This window comes from Danio rerio, chromosome 16, assembly GCF_052040795.2.
Source record: "Danio rerio strain M-AB ecotype USA chromosome 16, GRCz13ab, whole genome shotgun sequence".
Classification (NCBI taxonomy): Eukaryota; Metazoa; Chordata; class Actinopteri; order Cypriniformes; family Danionidae; genus Danio; species Danio rerio.
In genome coordinates, this window is record NC_141036.1 from 40,444,395 (window position 1) to 40,457,415 (window position 13,021).

General features: G+C 34.2%; 2 protein-coding genes across 22 annotated transcripts in view; both read left to right on the forward strand.

The window, feature by feature from the left end:
* The window catches only part of thrap3a (thyroid hormone receptor associated protein 3a), a 34,999-nt gene extending 30,646 nt beyond the window's left edge, over window positions 1–4,353 (forward strand). For 11 of the 14 annotated variants that reach the window (XR_015511706.1, XR_015511708.1, XR_015511707.1 and 8 more), the window contains one exon: window positions 2,424–4,172. Coding sequence is in view for 8 of the 14 variants with exons in the window: in XM_087287404.1 (XP_087143530.1) it covers window positions 2,424–2,624 (201 nt within the window). In the remaining 6 variants the exon portion in view is untranslated. Of the gene's footprint in view, window positions 1–2,423 lie in introns of all 14 variants that reach the window. The other 3 variants (XR_015511710.1, XR_015511711.1, XR_015511709.1) reach the window with 1 other exon arrangement.
* A 1,607-nt stretch (window positions 4,354–5,960) lies between these two features.
* The window catches only part of mnmip1 (manchette microtubule inner protein 1), a 34,540-nt gene continuing 27,479 nt past the window's right edge, over window positions 5,961–13,021 (forward strand). For 7 of the 8 annotated variants that reach the window (XM_087286215.2, XM_087286217.2, XM_087286219.2 and 4 more), the window contains exons 1-4: window positions 5,961–6,189; window positions 9,972–10,129; window positions 10,231–10,288; window positions 12,445–12,557. In XM_087286215.2, coding sequence (XP_087142341.1) covers window positions 6,186–6,189; window positions 9,972–10,129; window positions 10,231–10,288; window positions 12,445–12,557 — 333 coding nt within the window. In that variant the 5' untranslated portion in view covers window positions 5,961–6,185. 8 annotated transcript variants of the gene reach the window in all.

A 13,021-nucleotide genomic window follows, 5' to 3' on the forward strand; every position in this document is an offset into this window, starting at 1 on the left:
CAGAGTTGGCTAAATAATGCCGCACCCCACAAGATTGAGAAGAAAACTTAAAACTGAAAAGATGTGTGTAAATGTGATGATTTAGAAACATTTTTTTGACATTGAGATGAAATGTTGAACTTTACATTGTTGAAAAAGAAACTTTATAAAAAAATAATATATTAAATATGGAATATTTGTATTTGTGTATATATAGACAGTGATTTACTCATCGTCTGCGTTCTTTTAAAGTCTTTAAATTTGATATTAAGCTGTGAAGAGCAAATACTTCATTCATGGGATACATCATTCAATAAATATAATTCAATAGTTCATATAAAGCATAAAATTCAATTAATATTACCATATTAATTACATAAAATTAACATCTGCACTGGACGAAACATTTAGCACAGCCTTGTATGAATAATTTGAACAAGAAAAAATATTCATCCTAAAACATTAAACAAATTTTATAAACAGCAAAGATTTACTTTCTCAAGTATCAACATATTGTTACAACACCAATTTATATAAAAAGTAATGCTTCAATGAATGATCTGCCAGATAGAACCTTATAAGTTCAAGCGCAAAATGACTTTTTAGAATTAGAAGCTTCTAGCTGCATTTGCCCTGTTTATTTACCCCAATTTGCAAATGTAAGCGAGTTTTGATCATTTACATTTAGAGTACATTTAGGGTCTCTGTCATGTTAATGTATGAAAGAGAACTGTTACACACACACTGCTTGCTACTGTATATGGAATGCAAAAACTTTGAAGCTCAATATCTCAAAATCATTTAGAACACAGATAGAACCTTATAATTCCGAAGTGACAATATTTGATTTTATTTATAGGCATATGCACAAAATAGGCAAGCTTAATGTAAGTGACAGCAAGAAAATAAAAAATAAAAAGTTTTTTAGATCTGAAGTTGTAAGGCTTCAGACTAGGAAAGCACACAGACAGTACACTCAGCTTGCACGCCTATATTTATATACAGTAAGATACAGTTGAAGTCAGAATTATTAGCCCCCTTTTGATTTATTTTTTTTTTATATATATTTCCCAAATGATGTTTAACAGAGCAAGGGAATTTTCACAGTATGTCTAACAGGCCCGGATTGGCTAATCGGGAGGACCGGGAGAATTCCTGGTGGGCCGGTCCGTTTTTTGGCCGCGAGGGCCGGTATCCCTAGCTCCAGAATCTGTTGCTCTCAGCAGTCACACTTTTTAAATTTATTTATTTACTTGACCACAGCCTTTTTATTCATTATTTTACCGCAACTCTACTCTTTTTTTTAATCTATTTTCTCGCAGCTCAGTTAACACGTTACGTGGTTCAGTGGATAGCACATTAGATTAAGATGCCGCAGACCCGGGTTCGATTCTCGTCTGATATTTTAATTTTTTTCATTTTATTAATTTATTTTTTTTTTATTGTTAAGACATATAATTCTGTTAGGGTTGTTGAACATTTGAAGTTCTAAAGCAGCTGTTTTCTCAAAAAAAGACGTGATAGTGTAATTAGAAACTGATTTTGAAAATGACCTTATTTGAATATAGTCGTGAAAAGGAGTCCCACTCCGGCCCTGATGTCTAATAATGTTATTTTGTCTGTAGAAAGTCTTATTTGTTTTATTTTGGCTAGAATAAAAGCAGAGTAGAATAATTCTGACTTCAACTGTATATATATGACTGTTGGACAACGGCTTGTGTTTTTGACAGTTCAGGCAGAAGGAGAACAAGAATCGTGCTGGAATTATGTGACTCAGTTGTTTGTTCTTACTCATCTTTTAAATAGGGTTAGGGTTAGTCATCTTTTAATTGAATTAAAAATAACATATTTGTCAAACAATATGTTCGGGTGATGTCTTCCTCTGGCATTCCAAAAATATTTGTGTGGAAGCAATCTTCTACCTTCTTCTAATCTGCTACTTCATAGCAACAACAACTGCAGCCATTTCAAATGCAACATTTAAGAGATGCTTTTATTAGGAGTTAAATAATGGCACAGATAACCATGATTTGAGGAGCACAACAATTAGTAAATCATGATTCATTTATAATAATTCCCTGTCTTAAAATTAGCATTTGTCTCCTACAAATGCATTTTCAGTAAAATCAGGCACAGAAATTGCTGAATTCATGGCTTTTTAGTGCTATTCTTCACTCACTGTGTAAATGCAGAAAGTACTGTTTAATTGCAAAAAAGGATGCACTGGCACAAGCAGCTGTAAATCTAGCCCCAAATGACTATTTGACAATACTTTAGCTAATCACTTTAGACGTATTATCATCTTATTTTAGGAACTTGTTATATTAGGAAGTCTGTTAATTCCGCTGTGGCGACCCCTGATAAATCAGGATAAGCCGAAGGAAAATGATTGAATGAATATGAAGTCTGTATTTTGTTTATAAGCCCTTCTTCTGTCTTTACAGCACAGTGAAAAAGATTTAGAAGCTGAAAGGAAGGTGATGAACTCACGAGGCCGTGGTCGCGGCAACATTATTCGTACAAAGGGACGTTTCCTACTGCGAAGGGCCACAAACACCACCAATAATACAAGCCCTAAATGGGCTCATGATAAATTCCAGGCCACCGATGATGAGGGCGAACAACAGAGAGAGGATGGGGAATAGGACCAGTGAGAATGGAGCAGTGAAGAATAGAAAATTCTGACTTTAAGCCCTGGAATAAGACTTACTGGCCCTCACACCTTCAAGAATGGAATATGACATCTAGATTTTATGGATTGGAATGAAGCTGTTGTATTATATTGCTTTGATTTACTGTTTTCTGAAGAACTTTATGTGCTGACATTCTTTTACATGCAATTTCATACCCTTTCATAAAAGAATGAAGAGTTTGTAAAAAAATATTTCTGCAAGCAAATCCGATTAATCATGACTGATATGGTAAAAGTGCCTGCTTCAACTTCACATTTACTAACCATTCATGTCTTTCTGGATGAACTGGCTCTTTAGTTTAGAATCAAGTGCCTGCATTGCAAATCAATTTATATTTTTTTTTTGCACAAAAACATGCAAACGAAATAGACTGCCTGGCCAAAAAAAGAATTTATGTTTGGATTTAAATATGCAAATAACAAAGTGATTGGATCTTCATTGCAGTGATCGATGTGTTTCACTATAATCAAAGCTGAAGGCGATCAAACAAAACTTTTTTTTTGGCTTGGTGGTGTTTATAATATTCATTTATATCAATAACATTCATACATTTTTAATATAATGTTCAGCTTTATCAATAGAAATAGAGATATGTAAATATAGGCCAGGTCAATTGATTGATTGGCTGATTTCTGGCCCTTTTAAATAAAAACCAAACTTGATTAACAGTGTGTATGAAGTGCTCATCGTCACACTTTCTCTGTTTCAAATTCTACTGATAGACTTGTCTATGAATAGCAAGATTTGTGTGTGTGTATTTGTGGTTAAATGTTATGTAACTCATTGTCTATCAGTGAATTATATATGGAAATGAAAAAAACATTTAAATCTACCACTAGTTCAAAGGTCAGGTGCCTTAGATGTGCTGAAAGTGCACCAGTATACGCTGGTTATTACCTGGTTTTTACCTTTAAAGGATATTATTGCTGTTGAAAAAAACATAGATGTACATATTGTTTTGTGGACTTAAGTGAAATTCTTTGTGTGTGTGCTGATAAAAAAAGAAGATCATAACTTAATGTCTTGTATGAATGACCCAGTCTCACTGTGGGACCAAACTACAGACAATCATGTCCCAGTTGCTTACATGTGGGGAAAAAAAGATTTACATTATCAATCTGATACCAACTTTAAAACTGGACAACAGCCTACAGAAAGGTTTTTAAAAAGATCACACACTTACAACTGTTTAGCAAATTTTGTAATTCTTTGGGTCTGTGTGTTTGATGATATGTGTGTGCATATTATATTTTGTTATGATTTTTCTAATGTGTGTCCTGTCATCAAAAGCCTTTTCTGTTGGCTTAGCACCTTGTTTAGGAGTAATCAGGTACTTAGACTTGGGAATTTTTCATCTGAGTTAAAGGGGTGAGTAATTCATACTCCGCTTTGGATTTAATTGACTGGGTTCTGATTCACACTGTATTTGATTATACACATTTTGACCTGCATTTATATACTCGCAACCAGAAATCAGAATAAAAAAATGCAACGATTTTACATCCGAGTAATTTTTGTGCCAATAAGGATCAGGAAGTAGTAGGTTATTGTTACACGAACAACATCTATTTATTTATTTGTAAATGATCCCACTGTGAACTAATTCCGTTCGTCTCTTACTAAATACATTTTTTTGTGTAAACTGGTCTGACCGGCTCTAAATAAAAGCATTACAGTCTCAGCACAGCACAGTCATTTCAATGCAATCTGTTCAATGAATGTTGAGGCAGGCATATAGACTGAAATATATTGTCAAAACACCCATATTATAAAGATTAAGGTTGTATTCAAACTAGGGTTACACAATATTTGGAAAACCTGACATTGCTATATATTGTCTTTCTGCTATATGTATATATTGCATTATGAATACAAATACAAACAGATTACTTGAATAGCTCAATTTGGAAAGAATTTCTAAAAAAAATTATATATATATATATATATATATATATATATATATATATATATATATATATATATATATATATATATATATATATATATATATATAATACATGCATTATGGATTTCAAGGAAGTCTAACAGTATTCAGGTACAGAAATTTAATAATTCAACCTAAGACATTGGTGAACAGTAGGCCTATACACGTATACTTACCGGCCACTTTTTTAGGTACACCTGTCCAACTGCTGGTTAATGCAAAATTCTAATCAACATGGCAGCAACTTAATGCATTTAGGCATGTAGACATGGTTGAGACGATCTGCTGCAGTTCAAAACAAGCATCAGATTGGAGATGAAAGGTGTTTTAAGTGACTTTGAACGTGGCATGATTGTTGGTGCCAGACGGGCTGGTCTGAGTATTTCAGAAACTGCTGATCTACTTTGATTTTCAAGCACAACCATAGGGTTTAAAGAGAATGGTCCAAAAAATTAAAAAAAAATATCCAGTGAGCGGTAGTTCTGTGGGCGCAATTCGCACTGATGACCTTCGATTTCTGCTGTGACATTCAGATGGTAGGGTCAGAATTTGGCGTCAACACCATGAAAGCATCAATCCATCCTGCCTTGTACCAATGGTTCAGGCTGCTGGTGGTGGTGTAATGGTGTGAGGAATATTTTCTTAGCACACTTTGGGCCCATTAGTACCAATGGAGCATCGTGTTATTGCCACAGACTACCTGCTGACCATGTTCATCCCTTTATGACCACAGAGTACCCATCTTATCTGATAGCTACTTCCAGCAGGATGACGCGCCATGTCATAAAGCATGAATCATCTCAGACCGGTTTCTTGAACATGACAATGACACTGTACTCAGATGGCCTCCACAGTCACCAGAACTTAATCCAATAGAGCACCCCAATATGGATGTGCAGCCATCAAATCTGCAACTGCATAATGCTATGTAAATATGGACCAAAATTTGAGCAGTATTTCCAGTACCTTGTTGACTCTATACCACGAAGGATTAAGGCAGTTCTGAAGGCAAAAGGGGGTCCAACCCAGTATTAGTAAGGTGTACCTAATAAAGTGGCCGGTTAGTGTATCAGTGCATTGTCATCATATAAATGAACACAATTAACCATTGTTTAAGCTGACCACGTTGTATTTTTCCAGAACTGTTAAGTTACGAGCAGGTGATCAATTATAGCTTGATTCCGACTGGACATCGATGCGATGTGGAGGACACTGATTATTTCTGAAACAATATTGCAGCCCTAATCCGAACATCAGCCTTTCCTTGAGTTCCTTCCGAGTATGCACGTGACACCAGGAAGCTCATACCAACACAAACCTGTCTCACCTGTCGCGCTCTCTCTATCTATCCTTCAGAGTGTAAACGTGTCTTGACTAGCTGGGAGGTGTTTTTTTTTTCTTAACAAGGCTAATGTTTGACTAGAAAGAAGGAGGTCCGAGAAAGATTTCACTGTTTCTGGATTACCATTGAATCAAGCAGTGCAGTTCGCAGGGTTTCATGCCACTTTAAGAAGCGAAAAGAATCTATATCGTCTTATTGGTGGTCTGAGCACAGCTTTAAACAGGCCATGGGTGAGTTTTTGTCACTCTTCTTTTAAAATAATATCTTGTTATGATGTTGAAGGCTGTGGTGTGTGTGGAATTTGGGTGGCCAGTATTCAAGTATGTACAATTCACACTGTAATTAAGTAAATGTAGCAGTAAAATAAGTGAAAAATTATTTACAGATGGTTTAGAATTCATATTTTGATATATTTCAGATTTTGAAATGTTTAATATCATTTTTCAGAGATAGAAGGTGTATTTTAAACATCAAAACATAATGGTGCAGTTTTACAAACAAGGCTTAGCTTGTCAGGACTAGAACTTAGTTAAATTACGTATTAAAGCCACTTCTATAAAAATACTGTAAAATACACATTATTGGTGTGAATTCTGGAGACAAAACAATGCCACTAGGGAATTTTAAGGTATCTAACTGCAGGTTATTTTCAGTTAAGACAGCTCAAACATCCAGTATAATCCAAGACTAGCTTTAAGCATTGTCTGTGCAACCAGAGGTAAATGTTTAAAACAACTTTAATAGTAGATTTTCTCCACACGTGACCTGGCTATTCAGATTTTGTGTGTAAGCAAAAAATAAATAAATAAATAAATAAATATATTTATAATTACTATGATACATTTTACCGTTTGTTGTGCGATATATTGTCACAAAATATTGTCATTTGCCACACATTTGAATATATAATGATTAAATACAGCATAATAATGCATATAACCATAAACACTTTAAAATACTTATTATTCTTAAGGTTGTAAAATTCTATAATTTGATGTTAAAAAGTGAATTTCCTATTATACTACTAATTAAATGTCCTATTAGTTTAAAAACTTTGACAGCGGTGAGTTAGAATGTAAATGTCTTTGTAAAATGGCTTTAAAGTCATTTGTGAATTTGTAAATATATATTGCAGCGGCAAAAATAATTGAGGTCTTTTCCAGGTATTTTGAACGATAAGTCGATATATTGATTATTGTGACAGGCCTATAGTTAATATACCAAAAAATCTTGTCAGGCTCATTTAGAACGAATCATTTGATGGCAAATCTAAAGGCTCAATTTAAGGTTCACATCCGACCATGAGAAATTATTTAAAGCATAATCTAATTTGGAATGAACACTGCTTATTTTTCTATATACTTTAATACATACAGGTCTTTGAACTACATTAAATTTATACATAAATATATCTGTTAAGCTGAATTATTTATTATATTATCCCTTATAAAAGTAGATATTTATGATTTATGTTTTGGATATTAAATTTCATGCAAACACAAAAAATATGTAGCAGATACTCTGTATGTGTACTTATTTACATCTGTACTCTTCATGCATTTTATATGCATTACATAAAAGAAAAAACTACAACCCATAAATCTGAACGACATTCCTTCATCATCAAACCTCCATATTTGGTAAAGAAACTTAAGATTCCTGTCATCAAATGAGGAAACACCTACCATATCTCATTTTGGTCCTGCTTTCATTAGTTTATAAGACCATAAACTACTAGTCACTGAGATTTGACATTCAGATGGGCAAACAAGAAGTTTCTTCCTGGAAATAAGATTTATGAAATACTCTTATGAATCATGCGCGGTGTTCTTTGTACTGATATGCATGCATTCTTGAGATCAAGCCACTCAATGTTTAGCTCACATACCTGTAGGCCTGTTCAAACACATTGCTCATGGCTGTCCAGCTCCGTATTGCGCTTGAAAATCTCAGCACTTCTGTCTCTACTGCATGCCTATTCATGTGTTTTATATAATTGGATGCTTTTGTTTGTAGGGTGAGTATTTAGTTAAAAAGAAAAATAGACTTGTTAGTTATTATTGAAAAAGTAACATCATAGGCAGCTTAGATTATGCATCTTCAGGCATTTTAGGCAGTGATATTTGCATTGTGAAGTGGGTAGTATGCTAAAATATATTATTATAGAGATACAATCTACAAATGTAGGCTAAGCTTTCCTCCAAATCCAGATTATGTTTTTTAAATGTATCTGGTACGGTGTGATATAATTATATTAAATGATACAATGCAACTCTCACTGAAGCTTGTTTCAAAGATCAATCTATCAAACAGGGATCTGTTTTTGCGTGGCGTGTTCAATCTCAAGGTTTAAATTAAATTTAAATATTTGATATAACTTAAATACCCAGGATTATTACTCACTCTGGCATTTTTAAATTCAGTAATGGGTTAATTAGTAATTTGTCATAGTAAATATCAATTTATTCACCTTTTACTCATCCTCAAATGATTCCAAATGTTTATGAGTTTCCTTTTTCCATTGAACAAAGAAGAGTCATTGACATCCATACTAGGAAAAACAAATAATCAATGGCGACCATTTACAACATTTGTTTTTTCTAACAACCTATTTGTGTGCGACAGAAGATACAGTGGAAATTAAAACCGGTTTGGAGCAAGTGAAGGGTGAGAAAATGCGAACAGATTTTTCTGTTGTTGTTGAATGAACTATACATTTAGTATGAAGCTAATAATATGCCAAAACAATCTGAATTTGAATTGCGTTAAATTGAATGATTGGCAATTCTAATTTATTAAATAGATTTTTTTATATGCTGTAATTTTTTACTTATTTACTTTATTTATTACTTAATTTGAATTTCAAATCTTTAATAATGAACATCTGAAATTTTAGACAACTGAGTTTTTAAAGGCTGATTTTTTTTACAGACGTGTTTTCAAACTTTAGATTTTTCAATTCTGAATTCATAGATTGCAGATATTAGTTGGGCTGCACGATTAATCTAAAAAAGATCACAATCTCGATTTGACCCTACGCACGCTATTATTTCAGCTTTTCTACGATTCCACCAATATTTTTTCAAGGTCAGGAGAGAAGAAAGGCGGCCGCACAAGTCGTCACAGCACAATGGACACCTTCAAATGGTGTTAAAAGTGTCTCATATTGTAGTTACAAAATATAATTCATCCAAAAATGTCATTTGTCTTAATGTAATGATGTATTCGCGGCCGCAAAATCACATGTGAGCTGACCGTGAGCTGTTTGTTTACTATCGACAAGACGTGCGCATGCCCGCAGATGATGTCTACTTTGAACACAACCTGCAGAGGCTGTGAATAACATTTAATAAAGCTGTAAATCGCGTTCAGTTTTTTTTGCACTGAGCGGTCGTTTGAGAGCTGCGCGGGAAGTATGATTTGCATGCGTGTGTTTTTTTTCTCACGGTGATGGCGGCCATGAGCCGCACTCGGAAGCGAAGTGAAACATGTGCACACATCCTTCAAATTACCATATTAGATTTTAAAGTTATGATTACGACAAGCATTTGATATGTTTTTTTTTTCCTTTCATAGCGAACACAAAGTGTTGTGCATGAAAATAAATGTTTAGTGTCCGTATAACTACTCTAGCCTATAATGTTGAATATAAGGAATCTAATTATGACAAAGTCTTGTTTTACCAGTGAATAAAATGGTCCAATGTTTTCAATGATAAATGACAAGCAAATGTCTCAAACATAATAATTAAACTTTAGAATTATGAAAAATTTTATTCTGTCGTCATCACTTTACTGTAAATTAACAACCAGGACCTATTTAAAGTCTGTTTAACCAACAGTAGGCCTACACATAGGCCTAATATTATTATTATTGTTTTACCATATGTTTGAGAAATAACAATAATAATAGCCGACTCATATTAACCTTTATTTTACATCTACAGAATTGTGAGAAAATCGTGATCTTTATTTTAAGCAAAAAAAAAAACGTTTTTTTCTGTCTGTTCCAGAGGTGCTGGTGCTTCTAGGCTTTGAGGCCACGATGCCAGATGAGTTAACCGTGCATGTAGGGGATATAGTGAAGAACGTCTCCAAAGCCAAAGAGGAAGGATGGCTGGAGGGAGATCTGAGAGGAAAGAGAGGCATGTTCCCTGGCAACTTCGTCAAGGTCTGGACCTGTTAACGTACTCTTTCCATGGCCTTGTACAATGTCTTTTTCTTGTGTTTGTATTTTTTTTTCTCTTAAAACGACACTACTTTTTTCCTCAGGAAGTGCCTGTTTACTTAATAGGGGACAGCAACAGAGAGCCAAGAAGCATTAGGAAAAGTAAGTCTCCAATATTATGAGTAAATAACTAAACACTATAGTGTTGTTCTGTTTGTAAACAAATCAATTAATATTCCTTTACCTAGATGAATAATTTTGTGAAGCTGCCCCATTTGAAGAGTTGTTGCTTGATCAGATATAGCTGTGGCCGGAAGTTAACAAAAATAATTTCTTTTATTTATTAAATTTTCCATTAATTATATATTTTTAATGTCAACCCCCATTTCCAACCCTAAATCCTATCGTCAGAGTAACATAAAACCAGTAGTTGTTTAAAGTATTATTTAAGTTATCTATTAAATTACCCCATGAACAGTATTTTTTTTTTACCCCTACCCAAACCCTAAACCCAACCGTCAGAGTATTGTAAACTTATTAATGACTGTTATACAGTGTCATAAAAAATGATGCTGTATTGATGTGCATATCGCACTTACGGCCGGTTGTGTATTCTATCTAGCCTTTATCAAAGTTACTTTAAGTATTCTAAAGTCTTTGACTTGACCCATTTAAAGCAAGTGTATTTTCCCTTCTTTTTAACTGACTATAGCGTAAGCCAATGATATTTGAGTGCAAGTGGTTCAGATGCAATATGATTGGCTTAACTAATGAACGTACACGCCAATTATAAAAACCTGGCTTTAGCAGATTAATGTAACCAGTGTTGTCAACTTAGCGACTTTTCAGAGCCCCTTAGCTACAAAAAAAAATAAAAAAACGGCTAGTGACAAATCTAGCGACCTTTTTGTTGGTGTTACTCGCATCAGTGTGCTCGCTGTCCAATCCTCGTAAATACAAACATAAAGTGTTGTACAAATATAAATACCCATTTGTTAACCATATTCTATTAAACTAACAGAAACGGTTGAACGTGATGTCAGTAATATGCAAATTGACATATGATGTAATCTAGCGACATTTATCGACTTTTCGGGCAGAGCTTAGCGCCTTAGCTCCTGCAAATAGTTGGCAACATTAAAAGTAACATCTTCTGTTGATTCATTCATCATTAATGATTTGCTCATACACACAATGCCACTCTTGTCACAACTACCTGGCATAAAAAGGTGAGCATTAAGACAATACTCTGATTAAGTGTCCTAATTTTACCTACCTAATTTATTATTAATTTAATCCAATTAAGGTCATAATCGAACTAAACAGGAATCCGATTAAGACATGTGGAGTATGCTGATTTTTAGTGGCATTACTGAAGTGAAGTACAGACATGTAAACACCACAATCAAACTATTGCCATCATGTAGGATTTTCACCGCGTTTTGTGACAATATTCCATACACACACGGCTGTTTGACACTATTCTCTGCACATACCGAGTCAGTGGAGGACCACAGACACCTTCATAGCGAAATGCTGAGTTTTTTTTTCCCCATACGGATTGTGGCATCCAGTTCCATTAAAACAACACTCATCCAGCAGTTCATACTCCCATCCAATATCACCTTTGTCACAGGGGCATGCATGAAATGTTCCTGAATGAAAGTGAAAGTGCCAAACTGCAGCTTAAGTTGACAAATAAAAAAAAAACAACCAAAATTATGTGAAACTCCAGAGGAAATGTGGATTGTATGGAGACGCAATGATGTTAATCGAATTATGTGCTGTAACATGTAAAACGGAATCATGAAAGCAACATTCCAAAACCAACACATGTAAATGGCTTAATCATATTATTATCTTATTTAGATTAGGGCAAGTCATTCGATTAGTGATGTCTATGTAAACAAAGACAGTGAGAATAGACATGTTCCCGCTTAAACATTCTTATTTCATGGTTGGTCAAAATGTTTTCAGTAGATTTTTTAAAACATTTACCAAATCAGTCTTGCTCCACAGACAGATTTCTGAAACTCTGAAAAATTTAAATCCTCATCAGCTTGCTAGCTTGACTAAAATAAGTAAACTAATGAAGGGTTTGTTCCTCCACATCCGGTCTTTAATTATACCCACTAAAAATCCATAGGCAACGACCGAACTGTATCCGCTTATAAAACGCTGCCTGTCATAAAACTGAACTGTAAAAGTAAAAGGTGGAAGTGCCTTTGCAGTTTAAGTTAGTTCAGTTCAGTTTGCTGTCACTGCATCTAAACGTGCTGACATGCTCCATATGTTTTCCACTTACTTCATTGCTCCAGCAAAGAAAACGACGGTCCAGACGAGGAAATGCGAGGTGGTTTTTCCCTACGTCCCCACACACGAGGACGAGCTGCAGCTGCTGGTCGGAGAGACCATCGAGATTCTCAGAGAGGTAGAAAATGCTGTTTTATAACCACAAAATCTCTGATACTTGATGCAGTGCTGTTTTTTGCTAGCTATTTATGCTTTCTTTGCGCAGAAGTGGTTGTCTGTCATCATCCTTGTGAAAGTTACTCTTCGATTGACAGAATGCTTCATTTGCTAAAAATAATAAGTTTGTGAAGTATAATGTACACATGGTTAGTCAATATCAATAAATAAATAAATACATAAATAAATAAATACAAAATATTCATACAATAGCAGTCCATTATTCAAAACGCATTGGGCCAAATTCCTTCATCAGAGATGAGACCTTTTATCAATGTTTTCATTTTAAATATATATAATATATAAATAATAAATTATATTAAATTAATTTGTCAACCTGAGTTTTAAGACATTTTAAGACTATATTTGGTCAATAGATGTCGTTTACCAGATGTCGTATTAGAATAACCCAGGCTTTTTTGCTTA